General features: G+C 50.3%; 1 protein-coding gene across 4 annotated transcripts in view; it reads right to left on the bottom strand.

The window, feature by feature from the left end:
- Window positions 1–2,350: 2,350 nt before the first annotated feature.
- NINL (ninein like) overlaps window positions 2,351–20,591 on the bottom strand; it is a 59,617-nt gene continuing 41,376 nt past the window's right edge. For 3 of the 4 annotated variants that reach the window (XM_039531189.1, XM_039531188.1, XM_039531190.1), the window contains 10 exons: window positions 16,877–16,942; window positions 15,415–15,524; window positions 13,462–13,808; window positions 11,899–11,994; window positions 11,081–11,150; window positions 9,256–9,540; window positions 8,531–8,644; window positions 7,077–7,289; window positions 5,156–5,269; window positions 2,351–3,017 (listed from right to left, as the gene is read on the bottom strand). In XM_039531189.1, coding sequence (XP_039387123.1) covers window positions 2,826–3,017; window positions 5,156–5,269; window positions 7,077–7,289; window positions 8,531–8,644; window positions 9,256–9,540; window positions 11,081–11,150; window positions 11,899–11,994; window positions 13,462–13,808; window positions 15,415–15,524; window positions 16,877–16,942 — 1,607 coding nt within the window. In that variant the 3' untranslated portion in view covers window positions 2,351–2,825. Of the gene's footprint in view, window positions 3,107–5,155; window positions 5,270–7,076; window positions 7,290–8,530; window positions 8,645–9,255; window positions 9,541–11,080; window positions 11,151–11,898; window positions 11,995–13,461; window positions 13,809–15,414; window positions 15,525–16,876; window positions 16,943–20,591 lie in introns of all 4 variants that reach the window. The other variant, XM_039531191.1, reaches the window with a different exon arrangement.

Raw genomic sequence — 20,591 nt, 5'->3', positions numbered from 1 at the left:
CAGGGGAGAAATCACTTGATCATTACCTGTTAGGTTCACTTCCTCTAGGGCACCTGGCATTGGCCACTGTTGGCAGACAGGATACTGGGCTCAATGGACCTTTGGTCTGACCCAGTATGGCCGTTCTTATGAGCAGATCCAGACTCTCAATGCACATGCACCGCAGAAGGCGGCTACCAGCCACTTGACTGCCAGGTTGGCAGCTGTGCTATTAGCTCACTGACCAATCTGATGCCAGCGGGATTGTGAAGGCAGCTGCTCTCTAGTCCCAGACACATGGCAAAGGCAAAGTGGACAGGAAGGTCTCTGTAGGACCATTGCACTACACTCTCCCTGGGACTAGATAGTCACCCAGCACAGGAACCAGGGGGGGCAAAGAACCAAGAGTCTCCCAACCCCGCAGAGGACAGACGGTACAGAAAAGATTAAGAGAACCCCATGCTAGGCAGGCAGCCCCTACAACAAAGGAGACAAGGAGGTGAGGTCACTATGCACAGTCCAACCAGCCACACAAAGCAATGGCCAGAGGCAGCAGCCCAAGCTGCATTGGCACAGAGGTCCTACAAGGTAGCTACAGGTGCAGGACAGCGGTGGGGACTCAAAGCAAGGACAACTTTGAAGTAGCAGAAGACAAGTCCAAGGCCAGGATCAGGAGGACTTAGAACAGGGGTAGGCAACCTATGGCACAGGTGCCGAAGGCAGCACGCAAGCTGATTTTCAGTGGCACTCACACTGCCCGGGTCCTGGCCACCGGTCCGGGGTGCTCTGCATTTTAATTTAATTTTAAATGAAGCATTTAAAAACCTTATTTACTTTACATACAACAATAGTTTAGTTATGTATTATAGACTTATAGAAAGAGACCACCTACAAATGTTAAAATGTATTACTGGCACACAAAACCTTAAATTAGAGTGAATAAATGAAAACTGGGCACACCACTTCTGAAAGGTTGCCGACCCCTGACTTAGAATGATCTACAGCATCAGCTGGCCTGACGTCGGGGAGTCAGAAGAAACGAGGTACATGAGCAACACAGAAGGTGAACAGAATGTGCCCCCTGCATCCTCAGAATGAAGGCAGCAATAGGGTGAAAGCAAGTCCCCCACCCAGAGCAAGACCATAAACAAGAAATGGGAGGCTGTTTACACAACCAGCACACTCGGAGGACCAATGCCTAACAGGCCAAAATGGGCTGTGGTAAAGGCCATATCCCTAGAGCAGGTGATATACTAGCAAGTCAGCAAATGCTTGTACAAAAGACACCACACAAAAAATTCTGAAAGGAAAGATGGAGCAGCCTGCATGGAACTTGGAGGGAGTAGATTGGAGGCAGCACTGGAAGTCAGTCTGTGTGCACAGGGCTGGAATGCTGTCTGCAGTTGCAGCGTCTCTGTAAATAGTTGTCTCAATAAAGAGCCATTTTACTTTACAAGTATGGAGTCCTCATGTCCTCTCAGTCCTGCATGCTGGGTAACCACATGAGACTCCATACTTGTCAACTAAAACTCCGGTGCTCTAATTAGTTAATTCTGTGTGTTCCCTTGCTCAAGGGGCCCTGGTGCTATAGCACTCGAGAGGGGGAAGGAACAGAGATGAGCCAAACCCTTTTTCACAAGAGAAGAGCAGAGAGCAAAGTGACTCCTCTGACAGCCAAGGCAGAGAACAAGGAGAGTGCTCCACTGTCCCAGCTCTCTCCTGCTCGCCATTGCAGCTGGGCCAGGGCCTGTACTCTTGACTTGATATAAGCGAGGGTCTGTGTGTCCTAGAATCCAAGGGAAGTTGGGCAGAGCCATATCCCAGAGGAAATAAAATCAACTCAGAAACCAATGGTAAAAATGTAATTTTAATATTAAAACCATTTCCCATTCCCAGTGACCCGAAAGCAGAAGACCCTAAAAATACAGCAGGTCGTTCTACTTCCAGCAGCATAGGCCCCTGAACGACAGCCAGGACTTACGGGTTGCAGCAGGTTTAAAACAATAGGCAGCAAAAACAAAAAAAAAAAAAATTCTTTTTTCTTCTTCGCACAGTCAACTTCTTGTGGAACTCCCCTAGGGAGAGGAGTGCTAGGAGACTAACTATAACAATGTTTAAAAGGACTGGATAAATTCATGTGGCTAAAGTCCATAATGGCTATTTAGCCAGGATGGTAGAAATGTGTCCCCTAGCCTCTGTTCGTCAGAGGATGGAGATGGATGGCAGGAGAGAGAGATTGATCATTGCCTGTTTGGTTCTCCTCCTCAGGGGGCACTGGGCATGGCCACTGTCGGTAGACAGATACTGGGCTAGATGGACCTTTGGTCTTACCCGGTACGGCCTTTCTTATGTTCTTATGTTCTTATGGGTGAATAGTATATTCTCTGTGTATAAAACTGCATGTACAATACAAACTGCCAGTGTGCAGACAAATTCAGAGGGCACGTTGCAATTACCGAAAATAGCCCCAAGACAGACCCTTCCTTCTATCGTATGGAATGGCCTGAATGGCATTAAAACATTCAGTGCTTTCCCATTGAAAAAACAGGGCACACTTCTTTTATGGCCATTATCCCTGGCTCCCTGAGAGATCTCAGCAAGCCCTTTCCCCTGCTGGGTGCAGTGGGGGAAGGCACACACGATGTCCCCACCCAGCACTAACACAGCGGCAGATGGGAGTTCACCATGACCCAGTGTGCAGGCCCCAGCTGAAGGAGCTTTGCATTGGGCCAGGCCAGTACCCCCTGCAGCACAGTGGCTCCCAGGCTGAGATAATGGAGTGCAGCGACGGGTGTCTGCTACTGATTGTCCTTCCAGCTGCAGCCAAACCCAGCGCCGGGGCCCCTTCACACGCTGAGAGATGCCTGCGCCATTCTTCTAATCAGTTCGGTTAGGGCTGAGAGTTTTTCCTCCAGGGCCAAGTTCTTTTTCTCAGCATTTTTCTCCCTTTGCTCAGTCGCCTGCAGAGCTTTCACCAGCTGCGCGTTCTCCACGTACAGGTCTTTCAGCAACAGGTCACACTTCACGTTTCTGTCACGCTGGAAAGCAGGAGGAAGCAGCTTTAGGTTGATGGCCATTCCATGCAGCCCTGCACGAACTCCCCTAGGGGTCAGGCTCTAGGCCTCATCTTGTGTGGTAAAAATAATTGTTACAGAATCAGATGGTGCCACAATTTTCACCTGGACAATGGGGCAGGCTTTGATGCCAGGAGAGCGGCCCTCTGGTGCCCAGCTGATCTAACTGGAGCCTGATTTCTTATCCACCCTCTACTGAGCACAGACAGGGTGCAGGGTGCTGTACAGAGGCGCTCATAACCCCGACTCAGCTGACATTCCAGACACTGCCCTGGGGCTCTCTCCCCAGCACTAAGCCCAGGCACTGGGGCTAGATAAGGGGAATGCAGGGAGATGAACTCCACCCCTCCAATCCAGAGCCAAGATGTGGGGCTATCCCCTATAGCACCTCCCCTCTGCAGCTTCTACTCCACCCTAAGGGCAGGAGCAGAATACACAGCCCCTGTGGGTTGGCTGGGCAGGGCACTGGAGAGTACGGAGTCTGCATCAGGGAAGAGCCTCTTCGCACATGGACTCGCCAGCCAAGCGAGGAGGGCTTTAAACGAGGTGACAAAAGCCCTAGGTAAGTAGAACAAAAGGTGCCTGTAACAGAGGATTAGATGTCGGAAGAAAATGGAACATTACACTGGAGTCATAGGAGCAACAAGAGGGGAAAAATCAGTGGGGGAATCTGCTCGACATCTTAGATGTCTGTGCACAAATGCAAGGAGTATGGGAACAACAGGAAGAACAAGAAGTCTTGAGTCTATAGGCTAAATTATGACTTAATTGGTATCAAAGAGAGGACACTTATCAAATGTGCAGATCACACCACGCTGGGAGAGGCTGCCAGCACTTCAGAGGACAGGACTGGAATTCACAATGACCTTGATAAATTTGATAATTGGTCAGATACCAACAAGATGAAATTCAGTAAAGACAAGTGCAAAGTACTGCACTTCAAAAGGAAAAATCAAATGCACAGCTACGAATGGAGGATAACTGGCTAGGCGGTAGTGCTGCTGAAAACAATCTGGGGTTTTTACAGTGGATCATGGTTTGAATACGAGTCAACAATGTGATCCAGCTGCAAAAAAGGCTAATATCATTCGGGGGGTGTATTAGCAAGAGCGCTGTATGTACGACACGGGAGGTAACTGTCCTGCTGCATTCGGCACTGGTGAGGCCTCAGCTGGAGCATTGTGTGCAGTTCTGGGTGCTGCACTTCAGGAAGGAAGTGGATAAATTGGAGAGGGTGCAGAGGAGAGCAACAAAAATAGTCAAAGGTTTAGAAAACCTGACCTGTGAGGGAAGGTTAAAAAACTGGGCCCATTTAATCGTGAGAAAAGAAGACTGAAGGGGGACCTGGCAGCCTGCAAATACATGAAGGGCTGTTCGAAAGAGCCCAGGGATCAGTTGTTCTCCATGGCCACTGAATTAGGACAAGATATAATGGGTTTAATCTGCAGCAAGGCAGATTTAGGTTAGAGATTAGGAAAAACTTTCTAACTCTCAGGGTAGTTGAGCTCTGGAACAGGCTTCCAAGGGAGGCTGTGGAATCCCCGTCACCGGAGGTTGGACAAACCCCTGTCAGGGAGGGTCTGGATTTACTTGGTCCTGCCCCAGCACAGGGGGCTGGACTAGCTGAGCTCTCAAGGTTCCTTCCAGCCCTACACTTCTGTGACTCTCTGAACACAGAGCCATGGCCCCCTCTCAGCTAACGCCAAACTGACCTTGCACCCCCGTCCTGCAGAGGCCAGTTGTGTGGTCTGGCAGCACACAGGCAAGCCCCCCTACTCTGGCTGTGACGGCTCCTGAGGACCCAGGGGAAGCTGGGATCTATGGGATATAGTGGTCTCTGAACCCTGCACCCACCCAGCCTAGCAGAGCCCCTTTGCAGCAGGCCGCAGGGGCGGGGAACTGCTGCAGAGGGGAGCAGAGATTCATCCAGCGAGCACCTGACCTGGCAGCACTTGCGGGGAGGGGTCTGATCTGGGCCGACAGCAGAAATGAAACCAGAGGTGCCTCTGACAGGCACAAATGGCAGTTCCTGCTAGCTCAGCCCCTCCCTCGGCCCCTCACAGCCAGGCAGAGTCAATGGCTAAGGCCCCTCTATCACTGACCTGCTCCTGGAGCTGGGTCACCTTTTCCTGTAGCATCCTCTGCATGTTCTTCACGTCCCGTTCCAGCTCCTCCGTCCTCTCCTCCATCGTTCTGAGCAGCCTCTCGTGTTCCTCCTGCAATGCAGAGTGACAAAGGCACATCCGGCCTCAGCCCCAAACCACCCCAGGACTCACCAGGGAGCCACACCTGGCACCGTGCATGTGTGCCTGACAGGGATTTAATTAGCCATCGCGCCTGTCAGGCACTGGCTGAACTGGCGACCCCCTGTGACCGCTAATACAAACACCCCTGTCTGCTGCTCCCTCGTCCTTCCCTTCCTCCTCCCCCAGCAGGGAGCTCATTCCCCTCTACACATGGTCTGAACCCCAGCGTGCGAGTTCTGGGAGGCAGGGACTGTTTGGATTTGCACATACAGCACCTAGTACTGTAGGCACCGACTTCCCCTCTTTCACGTGGGTGCTCAACCCCCCATGGCCCTGCCCCCACTCCACCCCTTCCCCGAATCCCTGCCCCAGCCCCGCCTCCTTCCCTGAGCGCGCCATGTTCCCCCCCCCCCCCGCCAGCATGCTAACGCTGCCAAGCAGCTGTTTGCCGGCGACCAGACAGGAAGCGCCGGGAGGTAGGCAGAGGAGCCGGGACGCGGCACGCTCAGGGGGGGAGGAGGAGGAGGCGGTGGGAGGGGAGCTTGGCTGCTGGTGGGTGCAGAGCACCCACTAATTTTTCCCTGTGGGTGCTCCAGCTCCAGAACACCCACAGAGTCGGCGCCTATGCCTAGTACAATGGGGCCACGATCCCTGATGGATCCTTAGAAATGAGGGATAATAAGGCCTGGTCTAAGCTAGAAAATTAGATCAGTGTAACCACGTTGCTCAGGGATGTGAATGATCCACATCCCTGAGCGGTGCAGTTAACCTGAACTAACCCCCAGTGCAGACATCAATTCTCCCGTCGATCCAGCTCCCACCTCTTGGGGAGGTAGGGACCTGCCCTCCCTCGGGCATAGGGAGTGTCTCCTCCACTGGAGCCTTGTAAATGTAGACAAGCCCAAAGGTTAAATGAAGTGGCAGAGACGGGACTGAATGGGTTTTATGTGGAAGCTCTTAGGGATTAGCACAAAACCTTTAAAGGATGCAGGGTGAACTTTACAGCAATGTCTTTAAAAGCAATTGCTTTTGCATGGAGACTCCTTCCCCAAAGGCAGGGACTGTGACCTGGGAAGCCCTGTTTTGATGTTTTCCTGGGTTCGATTTCCACTGCTGGCAGCATCTGCCAGGCTCGCTTTTCATTCTTTTCAGTTTTATTTTGCTGTCTGATTTAATGAGAACATTTTGAAACTGGGCCTGAAGCGAGACACCCTGAGGCCACCCGACTGCCCACTGGCTTAGTAGCAGGGGTCACCAGGCACATGTCAGCCCTGTATCCCACCCAGCCCTACCTCCCGACTCCACAGCCTCTGGCTTTCCCCCCTGAACACAAAGAGGCGTACGGCCTCTCACCACGGCGACTCCTGTTCCTGGCCACGGGAGGAAGCTCAGCAGTGTGGGCAGTCTGAATGCAAAGGTTTGTTTCCCAGCGTTTGGGACACAGCGCAATGAAAAGGCTGCTGCACTCAGGGAGTTTGAATTAACACAATGGATTGCACTTTGTGTTAGATTTCTAAGATTAATGGTACATCCCACGACCGAGCTCTTACATTGCCCTTTTCGCCACAGATCTCAAAGCACCTTACAAAGGCAGTGAAGTATCATCATCCTCATTCATCAGATGGGGGAAACTGAGGCACAGAGCGGGGAACTGACTTGCCTGCACCGGTCACCCAAGAGCCAGGAACAGACCCCAGATCTCAAGTCCCAGGCCAGCAGCCTCTCCATTGGGTCACATTGCCTAAGCTGATGAAAAATCTCCGCACCCACTTCTTACCTGAAAGGCGGCCAGTTGCCTGCTCGCCTGCTCGGCCTGGAAGCTGAGGCTTTCTTGTAGCTGCTGAACTTTCCGCTGTTCTTCTGTCCACCTACTTTGCAGCTGGGCGAGGCAGTCCCTGGAGACTGTGCTTTCTAGGTGGCCCTTTAGCTGCTGCAGCTCCTGCCTGTGCTGAGACTGGGTCAGGCTCAGTCTTGTGTTGGCTTCTAATAACTACAGCACAAGAGGAGAATGAAGACTGAGGCACCATTTCACAGAGGAAGACAGCACCAGCGTCACAAGGGCTGGGAATTTAGGGGTGCTCCCAGCTAACCACAGTGCTGAGTGCAGAAAGAGGCTCCAGGATCATTCCGGGCCTTGGGGCAATGAGAACTGGACTACTCCTGTTGTAAGGTAGCAGCATAACCTACGGAGGTTAGTGCCTGAGCCATGGTGCAGGGTGAAGTCACCGAGGCCAGATAGGCTGGTCAGGGGACTCCCACTGGGTATTTCAATGATCACGTACAGACAACCAGGAGGACATTAGCCATTGGCTTCCTCAAGAAGACGGAACATCAAAGCGACATTGTCAGACGTGGCTGGTGCCGCTGTATGTTGTTAATTGGCAGAACCACCCGCTCTTGGGCTGAGAGAGCAGCTCCAGAAACGCGCCACTCAGGCTGCAGGCTCTCTCCCAGCCCTGTGCAAGCTGCCCTGTCGTCGGTTCTGCTCTTGTGACAGACACACCAGGCCTGCCTACAAGAGACCATTAGTGACAGGTGTAAGGCCTGTGACTCGGGAGCTGAGACCCTGACATGCTGGGAAGGACCTACAGTCATGCTAAGGAGAGGCCAGTGCACGCTGGGAGCCATGGCTGGAGAAGTGGGCTCTTGTTGGTCTGTTCTGAGACTGATGCTGGTTCCTCTGTCTGTGAGCTGAGACGGGCTGGGTTCAGAGACGGCTGGAGGATACCCATGGAGCGGAAGGCTATGGGTGCCTGGGGAGTTCACCCCAGAGCAACCCGTCACATGGGAGGAGGGCGCCAGGTGACCGTGTTTGCCGGTTTTGTCATTTTCCTGCTCCAAGTTATAACTATTGGGTGTGCGGTCTTGAGGGCCCCGGCCATCTCTCTGGGGTTTAGCCATACGTCCTAGAGCACCCAGGAGTTGGGGGCTGCCTGCACATCGTACATTATTTCCTCCGATTCTCATCCCCAGCAGGGAGGGGGCTTCTCCCAACACCTGGCGGTTGTCTCTTACCCCTCCCCCCGCAGTTGGATCAGTTCCCTGCCAACAGGAGCCAGCGCCGCCCCCCTCCCCCCGGGATTATGCCCCGTTAGGGGGGGCTTGTACCACAGGGGTTGCTAGCAGGGAGCAGGTACTGCAATTACAGCTCCTTGCACCCAGGCCTCTCCCTACCTGCAGCCAAGGACCAGCCATCGTCCAGCCCAGCCTGCATCTGCATCAAGTCCATACCTGATCCTGGCTTTCCTCCAGCTCCTCCCTGAACTGTGCTGCCATTAGCCGCAGTGTCTGGCACTCCTGCGTCACACGTTCCAGTTCCACCTCCAGCTCCTGCACCTGGCTGACCTGTTAGGCAAAGGGTGGGGGCGCCCGTTAGCGTGGAACCCCGCAGACCAGGCTATTTCGGTTCCGTGGAGGTGAACGAAGCCCCGCGCCCTCCTCGTGGTCACAAGCTGCCTGCGTCGTGGCACACCCATCAGCCTGGCACGGTGCAATGTCATTCACAGACCTGCCAGCTGGGAATTTTAAAGTCTTCAGCCTTGGCCAAGCAGTGACCAAACTCCCCAGTGACTGCAATGGGCACAGAATTAGCCCAAGGCTGGGGGCTTGTGTCAACCCTGCTCGCCAGCCCCAGAGACAACAGGCCGAACTGCCCGCGGGTGTGTCGTGTCCACGTAGGGAATTGCAAACTTAACCCCACGGAGCAGCCTTAGGCTTGTAGCAAGCCAGGCAGCTGTGGCCAGGCAGGGCCAGACCCCCCTCGCTAGTAGCACTGCAAATCCCTTTTGAAGAGACCCAGGTAGGCGTCACAAACTAGTGCAGTTTGCTTCTTTTCCTACGCACCACTGCCAGGCTGCACCCCCCAGCCCCCCCAGAGAGGAGGAGCTTCAGTACTGCACACCACGCAGGACAACCTCAGCCCAGGCTGTCGATCTAACACCCCGCTGAGAGCTCACCTTCTCTCTGGACTCCCTGAGCTGCTGGTGGAGCAGCTCCCTTTCTTGCTGCCATGCTGACTGATGCTGACCAAATTCCAGCTCCAGTTTACTTGATGTCTCTTGCAGTTGCTTGGCAACAGCAGCTTCCTCTTCTTTCTGACTCACGGTCTCAGCCAGTCTCTGGTTCAGCAGCTGGATTGTACTGTGGCTGGTCTCGCTCTGGAGGCTGAGATCTGACAGCTGGCTGTTCAGCTGCAGGGTCCTGGCATTTAGCCGGCGGATCTCCTGCTTGTATGTCTTGTTCTGAAGTGGGGAGTTGGGGCCATGCACAGAAGAGGATGTGGACATTGGTGATGGATTCACACAGATTCACCTGGGTGTCTTTACACAGTCAGAATGAAAGTGCCCCAGGACAAGCCCCTTTCGCAATGGCAACAACTCATTCACACACTAGCTGCGGGGAGTTTACGTGGCCGCCCCGGCGAAGTGTGGTGGGAGAGTGTGTCAAGAGAGTGCAGGCCCAAGAAAAGCCATACACAGCAGCTCTGCAGGAAGTTAATTCCTTAGAACAAGGGCGGTCATTCTGGGGATAATGCACATTGTTTTCATCTCCAGCAATGGCATCTAAACCCCGTACTTAACTGAAAACCCAATCCTCATTTTGGCAGTGGAGCCATTACAGATGCTTGGATGCGAAGAAGCTAGAGAGAACACCTGACAGTGCCTCAGCAGGCTATTCAAATCACCTCAACAAGCCCCAATAAACACGCAGTGTATTTTACCCCTAACGCTGGTCTATGAGCATGTTCCAGTGTTGGTTAGCAGCTAATTACGCATCATTCTCTCTACATCTCCAAAGATCTTAGCCATGAATCCACAAGTCCCAGAGGGAGAGAAGGAAAAAAAAACAAGCCAAAATATTAAGTGATTAGTGATCTTGGGGGCCTCATTTTGAGGCACTTTAGCAGAGACATGACTTTTCGAAAGCAGGTGGTTCAGTGCTTTCTGAATATCCAGCTCCTTTTATGGGGCCTCAGCTAGTGAACCCACAATTATTACTTGGCCATAATTGTTCTAACTACCAGCACTGTGATTTTAAAAGGCCTCCAGCTCAGCACACAGCAGCACTAAAGCTAGATCCTGAGCGTCCCATTGGAAAGTTGCGAATTGCCACTTTCAAATGGTTTAAAACTCCCCTTCTAGCCCGGATCTGTTGAGCCTTAACCCTGCCCTTGCTCCTGACTCGTGTATGTTCATCATGCTCCTCCAATGTCATCTGACTCCGAGAACACTGAAAAAAGTCATAGTTGCCAGAATGTTTCCTTCGGACATTTGTTAAATGAAAAGTAATCCAGTTTTCCATTGGAAATGACTTTTCAATTCCAAACGCAAGCTAATTAGGCTGAACAAGGTTACAAAAGAGTAAAAGGTTGAAATCTAAATGAAATATTCCAGACAATGTCTTTATTGGCTCACTGGTACTAGAGACTGACTTTTCATCCCTATTTGAGAGGGGAAGAAATTTCACACACTTTAAAAGATTTGAGACATGAAAAACATTTCCCATCCAGCTCTCCTGAAATGCTCAAAGTTGCCTAAAGGACTTGGGTGCTTGATTCCCATTAAAATCAGTGGGACCTGGCTGTCCTAAACCCCAAAGCCTGCTTTGAAACTGTCAGCAGGGCGAGTCCTGGGACAAGCTCATTAATGCACAGATCCAAGTGTTTGCTCAAAACCTCCTGCATGTTATACACAGGCTGCTCCTTCTCTGCCCCTCTTTGCCTCGCTAAATCCTTACGCAGAAGGGCTAATTAAGTGCCATTTAGCATTCGTAGGTTCTTACCAATTGATTTAACTCTTCTGTCTCAGATAGCGCCATCTCCTTCTCTCTTTGCAATTCATCAATTTGTTTCCTATTGGAAGGGGAAACACATATCATTGCAAAGCATGGACCTCTTTTTGTAGAAGTACCTTCCCTGGCACAGAATGAACACCATGACAACACTGGTTGAGATGAAAAGAAAGAGAATGGTTATTCTAGTCTGAGTAATCATGCCAGCGTTAGCCCAGGGCTAACAACGTAACATTGCGCTAGCAATTTAGGCCAAGACTTTCAAACCTGACTAGTGATGTTAGGTGCCCAGCTGGACACATCTTAAAAGGACCTGATTTTCAGAGGGTGCCAAGCAGCTGCCTTCTGAAAGTCAGGGAATCAAGTTGAGCACCCAAAAGTCATGTCTCACACTTGGCTTTGCGTTCTTTGCTCAGAGAGCCTGCAGCCAACTGCCCATGTTTCAAGCTGGTCAGATCTTTCCCAGGAGATCAGGTTGGGCCAGAAGCGGTATCACCAATTCTCTCCAACCCCAAACTCTGCCCCATGGCACTCTAAAGTGTGGAGCCAGACAGAGGTCAATGACCAAGCTGACTTCACAACCAGACAGCAACTGAAACGCTGAGCTCAAAGCAGCCTCTCGAAGCCAGATCTGGATTGCTATCTTGCATCCCATTAGGTTTTTTTGCACTGAATTATCAGTTTCTGGTGGATTCCGGTTCAGACAACAGGCTCAGGGATGTTCCATTTCTGACAGAGGCTTTCGCTTTTAAGGAACTCAGACAAACATCTTTGGCAAACTGCTGAATGCTAGTGGGCTCTTTTCTTACCTTTGATTATTACTTGCTTCTTCCACATCCTCCTGAAATCTCCCAAGTTTATTTCTCAGCAAAGCGTTATCTTCCGAGACCCTGTGCAGCTCCATTCTGCACACAAAGAAACTGTTATTCGGGGACTTGTAGCAGCCTGTGTGTCTGTCCGGTGCGTAGCCTACCAAGGCACCAGGCATCGACAGTAGGGTTGGGCATTTGACCAGTCCAAAAATAATTGGCCGTTTGACTGGCCAAATAATGGTCAAATATTTTAGAGCAGTAATTTTTTAGCACAGTAACAAAAAGCCTCCAGTAAGCTTAGCCTTGGATCGATACTTATGTCTAATTACTGTTCAATCAAAGGGGACGTACCTGAGTTGTTATAACTCAGAAAAATGCAAAACCCAATGAAATGTAGCTCTAATAAATGAAAGAACAGCACCATGGGCCATCAGAAAGGAAGGCCGCCGCCCACCTCCAGGCATTTTTGCTGGAATACTTGAGTGGGCTCCAATAGTAGGTGGTCAATTGATATTATTTAACTGGTCAATTGACCGGCTTGCCACGCCTACTTTATTATAATGCAAATATTAAACAGTCGCCATTTGGGGAGATCACAACACAGGGAGTTCGAAGCGACCGACCCAAGCCAGGCATGAGAGTAGGTGCCACTCACACTCTTTAATCCCAGACCATCCTTCACCGCCAGTTGCCCAACTCAGGCTTTGCTGGTCTGTTCTTTTACACCTGCACACACCCCACTCCTGAGCCTGGAGTCTATTCCAGACAAGGAGCCGTGCAGAATGTGGGAAGACAGGGACCAGCAGAGCAAGAGGTATGAGCAAAGCCTGGGACAGAGGTGGGGAGTGATGGGAGAGGACAGATGAACCAGCAGAGGGGCAGACAATGGCTCCTGGATTTTTCACAACTGATTCCATTTAAGCAGCATGAGAGTCTCCACCCACCCACCCACACACCCACTTTGTTACATGTACGTGCAAAGAATAAGCTGTCGTGCAAAACAAATTGGCAGCTAATGAAGAGCAGCCTGGTTGGGGGCAGGTAGGAGACCGACTTGTGGAACAAAGCCCTAACTTTCCTCTTCTACACGCCCCTCAATTCCTTGGTTGGCCAGTTAAGAGAAATGAAACCCACTTTTGCTGCCTGTAGATCAGTCTAAGGGCAGGCAGGTTTGCTGAAGCAGCAAGAATGAAGATGCTGGTGAGAACTGAACTCGTTCATGTCCCTCCACGTCTGGACATACTAGACATTCTGCACTGATCAGGGAGAACCATCAGTGTCAGGGAAACCTTCCAAGAGCCTAGACATTGAAATGCTCACATAAAGTGAGCAGAGACTTCTTGCTTTAAACTAGATCCACAGACTGCTACGCTGTCCTGACTTGCTTGCAAAATCAGGAAACCTCTCCGAGCCAAATGCGTAATGCCCCACCTCTTGCAATCCCATAAACTTGCTCTACTACACGAGCTTGAACAGCAGAGAGCAGAACTGAGCTAGGATCCATTCCCAATTTCTTGTACGATTATGCACTCGCGCCCCAGAAAGAAAAGGGTGTCAGACCTCATTAACTGTAGCTCGTTCTTGTGCTGCATCTTCATTTCTTCTTCCAGCTTGTCTCTTTCCTGAGCCAGCCGCTGTCCCAGGTTGCAAATCTCTTTGGCATAGTATTGTTCCATTTCTGACCTCTCCTTCTCAAACCTCTTCTCAAGCTCCTGACTGGGAGTGGATTTCTGGAGCTGGTCTTTCAAGCCATCAATTACCTCTTGGTATTTCACTTTGAGCTCTTCCAGGTCACCTTTCTGCTCTTCTAACTCGCTGATCTCCATCTTAAAGCCTTGCTCAATGTCCTTCCTTTCCGTCTCAAAGTTCCTTTTCATTAACTCAATTTCCCTCTCATAGTAATTTACCTGCAAGAGGAAAAATAGTTCTGTGTTAGCAAGGCAGTCCTGAACACACTTTCCTGCACTCTGCTAGGAACCATACATTTATAGCATCACAGCTTGAACAGGAAGTGTTTGCAAAGATCTCTGGCCTCCTTTAACCTAGGTTAAAACATTCTAATGCATTGCCTGCGATATCCAGGAGGTCAGATTAAATGATCCACAATGGTCCCTTCTGATTTAAAAATCTCTCCTGGAGGAATCCTGCAGTGTTTCTATTAAAGCTAGTGGACGACATAAGGCAATAGGATTTATTATTTCAGTTAAACATTTTCGGGGGTTACAATGAAAGCAGAGCTGTATTATTGCTTTTAGAATAATTCTGACATCTTCACAACCAGGGAAGCATGTGCCTGCCCCTCCGTGGAGTCACACGGGTAAGGAGGAACTGAGCACCTTCCACCCCATGAGCATCCACACAGGAGCCAAGCACGACCTTCCTTATTACTCACTATGGGCCTGACCCCAAAGCCCACCGAGGTCAGTGAAATACACCTGATCTGAGACAAGACACCAAGGCTGATTTACAAAGCTGCCCAAGGGATTTAGACTCACAGCTCCCATGAGCATCAATAGAAATCGGGCATCCAAGTCTCCCTAAATTCCTTTGAACAATCTTGTTCCTATTTATCACCAGCACTCTCAAGATGAGGACAGCACTATAGCGTGTGTGTGCCTTCTTCAGCAGCTCAACAGGCCCAGCAGGAGCCCACAAGGCAATGATCCCGTTGGAAACACTGAAAATGAGTCCAATAGAGTCTGAATAGCTGTGAATTGGAGCCGTGACTCTGGCAAGCATGGAGGGGTTCACAGAATTCTTTTGCTACTTCTCCTTCCAAACGCATGGGAACCAATCCCTCTTTTACAGCGAGTAGGACTAGGGGCGTGACACAGGGCAGAGAATCTAGAACCCTGGCAGAGTGCAAGAACCATGCCTGGAATCCCTCTTGAACCCCAGAGGAAAGAAACAACAAGGAGCTGTATTTGTTACTGTCTCTTGGATAAAGCATGTCCAATCTGCAGGCGTTTCCTCTGGGCTGGCTGGTGCAACAGAACATGCCCTTGCAAATGAACAAAACCCTTTACAAGTCTTTCCTAAGCCACACAGCCAGCTGTGGCTTCAACTCCTGCTGCCAGCCAAGACGTCCATGTAGTGTGCCGCCCTTCCTGTGTACCCCTGGGACGTGTGCGGGAAGGCACACGGACTACTCCCTGGTACCATCACAAACAGAGCCAGCACCCCCTAGAGAACCAGCATGGCCCAGATCTGAGAGGACAAGCACAGATGCAGGAGCAGCACAGGGGGCACAGAGTCTGGGCATATGAAGCCCCATCTCTCCAGCCCCACCTTCCTATAACACAGGGACCCCAGGGGGCAACAAGGCTGAGGCTGTACTCCCCAGGTCCCCCACCTTAACCACACATGAATCAAGAGCTCCGTTCCCTCTAGGAGAGCTGTGGGGCAAAGCTGAAGAGCACCGAGTCACCCAAATGCAGACAGGAAACAGGAAATCGCCACACTGCTCTGCCACAGCGTTTGTAAGTTCCCCCAGAGCCCCTCTTCCCTCATCACCTTGGTTTCCAGTTGTATTTTCAGGTCCTGAAGTTGCTCTTTCAGCTGCTCTATCATGAGCTCGGTTTCTATACTCACTGCACAGGCACCGGCTTCTAAAAAAAGGACGCCTGGAAAGAAAACAGCTTTTTGAAACGGTTCCACAAGTGCAGAACTGAAGATGGCTCTGCACCCCACGATTACACTGGCAAACCAGCCAACCTGCATCGGACCCGTAACAGCTTAACAAGGAGCACTGCAATTGTAAGCAGGACAACTCACTTGTGTGTGAATATCAAAAAGACGTACTGACGAGCATCACTAATGCATTCCTTTTGAGTAACAGAAATCAAGGGTAGATGCTAAATGTGTTTGTCTGTGTACCCGAGTCCTGTTAGAAGTTTACCAACGTAACCAAATTAGCTTCTAGATGCTAAATCCTTTTCATGTTTTAATTGCCTTACATTACGTATGCGACAGTGTTCAGTTAACCTTAAGATCAAAGATGTCAGACACTGCAGGAAACTATTAATTATTATTATTATTGTCTTCAGTTTATCCATCCCTGTTATAATGAATGACTGGCAGTTCCCTTATGAAAATCAGTGTAACTAGATTACCTGCATATGCAAAGGAAATCGAATGTTAACTTCAAAGTGGTGGGCTAGTGGGTGCTCAACAAAGCAGAATTCTCAGTCACATGCTGTGCTCAAAACACCTGACAGCCCACAGCTCCCCGAAGAACTAGATACACAGCTTGTCCTGGGTGTGAACGAGGAGCTGGTGATGGAGGCAGCTTTGGAGAGACCCGCTCATCAGCCCAAGTATAAACTCTCTACTTCTTGTCCCCCCAGGGGGCTGCCACGGCTCCCCTGCTACAAGAGAATGGATCCACCTAATGCAGCATCAGTGGTGGATGAAGAAATAATGGCGGTGTCAGGGATGGTCCTGCTGCTGCAGTACAATGTGACCCAGCAGGATCCGCCTACCTGCATGTGGAGTAGCCCGACAGCTCTAGATCAGGGGAACCTCCAGCAGGAGCAGTCTCTGAAGAACTGCCCAGCTAGGCCACAAAAGCAGCAACCAAAGGCCATGGAGGTTGCAGGGGATGCTGTCAAACCACTGGTCAGTAGCCAGACATATGGGGAGTTAGCACCATGAATGGCAGCTTATACATCCTCCCAAATCCCCCCGCCCGTCTCTTTTCCAAGGAGAAGCTAGACTGAACCAGGGCAATTGGCTCCAGAAAAAGGAACCACCCAACAATGCAAGCCACTCCCAAGCTCAGAGCGCGCCGGTTTCCTTGGGAACGCTGCAGACATTATTTAAGGAGACAGAGTTCCATTTGAAACACGTAGGTGCAGAAACGTGGCACCAGTTCAATGGGTTTACGCTCCATGTAAACACCAGGCACGATCACAGCCCTCTTTAGAGAAACCCACGTGTGCGTATGTGCACATACAGCTGCTGACTGCTCTCTTACCGGCTTTGCCTGCAGCAGATAGCCGCCGGCTCGCCAAAAGGGACTGATCTCCTCTCTCGGTCTCGTCTTAAAAGCAAGGGGAAGAAAGGACAGAGTTATTAAGCGTCTCTGATGACTCACTACAAAAAGCAATTTTCTCTCTGCTGATACTCACACCTTCTCAACTGCTGGAAATGGGCCGCCTAGACTGCATTGGCCTCCTTAGCATTACAAAAGTAACTTCCCCTCCCTTGGTATTCACCCCTTCTTGTCAACTGTTGAGAATAGGCCCTTGCACCTTAATTGAATTGGTTCGTTAGCACTGACCCCCCCACTTGGTAAGGCAACTCCCATCTTTTCATGTGCTATAATATATATTCTTCTTACTGTATTTTTCACTCCATGCATCTGATGACGTGGGTATTAGCCCACGAAAGCTTATACCCAAATAAATGTGTTAGTCTCTAAGGTGCCACAAGGATTCCTTGTTATTTTTTCTGATGACTCAGTGTAACAAAAGGAAGACATACAAGTGGTGCCTGTGCATGCCTCTAGAGCTCAGGAGTCCAACATCCAACCTACTTGATGGATTTACATGGCCCACTTGGTGCATCCAGATCATGCAGAATCCTAGCTGTCGTTAACCAAGAGTCTCCAGCCTGCTTGGCTGCCGAAAAAACGCTCCAGATACAACCAAGGCAGCGCTGTCTGCCTGAATCTGCATGCAGCCTGAAACCATGGCCGTGAGGTGTGACTTCCTTGGCTCCCTATTAAATCTCACCAAGGTGTCAGTTCTAAAGGCCAGTGGTGACATTTAAAATGTCATTATTAACTATTTAATTACTCATTGTTTTAGTGGCTGGATGTGACAGGCTGTACCCTATGTTCACCCCTTTAAGGGTATGATAAATTTTGTTCAAACCATGCCTTGTAAGGTATCATTTGAAAAATCATGATTTGCTGATCATTGTTGTCCTGGTCAAATATGTGTGGCAACATTGTATGCAAAGTTATAAGATTCTACTGTCTGATGTTATTAAGATGTATTCCAAACCTGGGGAAGCAGCCAGAAACCAGTTCTGTATAGACAAAAGGCAAACTGATGCCTTAGCCAGGTGTCAATGAAATCAAATGGACCATCATCTGGTTAAGTGGCCATGCTTTGGCAGGAAAAAGGGTGAGAGTGAGAAATTTACATCTTGGCAAAGAAACAGCTGGAGGTTCCCACAGACTTTCTGACTCCTGAACCCCAGCTGGAGATGATTCTCAAAGAAGAGGAAAAAGTATAAAGAACGGGGAACTGAAACCCCAGATCACCTCTCCCTTCATCTCTATTCACAGCATCGACAGCACTTGAAGGACAAAGGAAGCAGCACTGGACTGCGGAGAGATCCTGGCAGAAAGGAATTCAGCCAGTCAGACTGCTAGAACATGTGGCGAGAGAGACTTTTGCTTTGAAATCACTTAGCGTGTTAAGTTAGGTGTTTGTGTTTTACCTTTTATTTCTTTGTAACCAATTCTGACTTTTATGCCTCATTACTTGTAATCACTTAAAATCTAATCTTCTGTAGTTAATAAACTTGTTTTATTGTTTTGTGTTTGGACAGAAGTGTTTGGAACACTCCATTTGAGGTAACAGGGCTGGTGCATAACATTTTTTATTAATAAAATGACGGACTTTCCATCAGCTGGTGTTGTCCAGCAGAGAGCTGGGCAGTACAAGACACACATTTCTGGGGGAAAGTCTGAGACTGGGAGTTTGCTGGTGTCACCCTGTAATGTAATTCATGAGTGGCTGGCCGGAGCTCTGATGTAATTCAGCTGGGAGTAATGTACATGCTGGAGGCTGGGTGCGAGCGGGCCAGGAGTGGCTGCTCTCCCAGCGAAGCAGTGTAAAAAGGCACCCCAGGCTGGAGAATTGAGGGGACACAGCTGTTCAGATTGCACTCTGGGTAATGTCACAAGGGGATTGGGTGGGAGTGCACATAGGGACTCAACGCAGGGAAGGAAATGCCAAGGGAGAAACGTGGAGACACACACAGACAAGAAGGACAGACACGGAGAAGGGAAGAAGAGACTCAAGGGGCAGAAACCACCCCAGCCTGAAGTGAGGATTTCTTCCCCTGGGTGGCGCTGGGCGTGACAATCAGGTATCAACAAGTCATCCGCGACAGAAAGCTCCAGGTACTCCCTAAGGGCCACACATGCCGCTGGCTCTCAGTCCAGAGCTCCCGATGACATTGGAGTCCTGCCATGGCCCAGCCTCATAGCCTAGCCCCTGGACCATACTTGGAATTCGCCCTTCTCCACAGAACGGGTCTGACCTCAGAACGGAGACCGCTGTTAGGGGTTTCTAACACTCTGCTATCGGCATCTGCGCCACGCTGAGCACTGCCACAGAGATTACACTCCACGTTCCCCACCCACCCCAGATTTGGCAGCTCTTAACCTTAAAAACAAACTAAGATGAACAGCATCTGATCTGTTTTCACGCAAGTAAATACGGGGCTTATCTGAAGCCCCCGAACCCTGAAACTAACGAGGATTAAAGGCGAGAGCAGGGGGCTGGAACAATGTGTATAGTGGGGGCGCTGAGAGCCATTGAACCAAACTAAACCCTGGATATGATGGAAACTACTTCAAGACGGGGTGCGGCAGGCCCCCCATCATCCCTAGTTCCAGCCCCTCTGGACAAGAGACACTCCTCTGACAGCGAGGTCCATCAGACCATGAACTAACTCACCAAAGGTGCTTGAGGCCGGGCTAGCCAAACACTTAGGGCTGAATGCTCCCCTGGAGTCACTCCATGCGTCCAGCGCTAGCTGGCAAGATTCCCCCATTCACCACGTGGTCTAACGTGTTTGAGTAACTTTGGCGCAGTGGGGGAGGGGACGGGAAAGGAGGCATTCAGTGAAATGCATCATTTCATTTAGAAAAGGGCTTATTTTTAAAAACAAACTTCTGAAGGAATTTTAGTCTGATCTGCCAAACTCGCTGCACAGCAAAAAAAACCCAGTGTACAATCCTACCTGGAATGGTCCATCCCCTACTGCGTCGCAGCCAGAGGCTGTGTCTATGTGGCCAGTGCAGGGGGTGAGTGCAGCTCGCACAGACATCCCTGAGCTAGCATCAGTTCAGCTAGTGGTGCTACCAGAGCAGTGATGCCGCAGCAAGCGGCCCAGATCCGTGGGGTAATTATTCAGGCCACTAGTCCATGCTCACTTCCGCTCTCAGACCTGAACTAGCTCACTCAGGTATGTCTACTTGAGTGCTACAGTCACTGTGATTGCAGCCCTGTGACTGCAGTACAGACATACCTTGAAGTATTATACCCCTGTAAGCAAACTTTCACTAGCTACGTGCCCGATCCTCCAGCACAGCATCATCTGAACCTGCAGGTCTCTGTGCAAAGTGCTTGTGGAAGTAGCCCCATGAGCCTGGCTCGTGCTCTGACAGTCAGAGAAATGGCGTACAGCTGAGATTTTCAAAGCCAACAGAGGGATTTAGCCACACAAGTCCTGATTGTTTCAATGGAGTCTCTCGGTCAGCCCTGTAAATCTCAATCTCCCCCTTGACCTCAGCTTGTTCTAGTGGGAACACTGTAGCTTATCTGATACTCAGCCATAGGGCCAGGAAACAGAGTGATTTTATATGCCACATGTGTTGCAAGGTTCAAGTGTAACATGCTGAACTAAGGGGCAATTTCAGCGTAACACTGATCTTCATGGACCCTTTG

This window comes from Mauremys reevesii, linkage group 3 (assembly GCF_016161935.1).
Source record: "Mauremys reevesii isolate NIE-2019 linkage group 3, ASM1616193v1, whole genome shotgun sequence".
Classification (NCBI taxonomy): domain Eukaryota; kingdom Metazoa; phylum Chordata; order Testudines; family Geoemydidae; genus Mauremys; species Mauremys reevesii.
The sequence above is the reverse complement of the archived record's forward strand: the minus strand, read 5'-3'. Positions and strand labels throughout refer to the sequence as shown.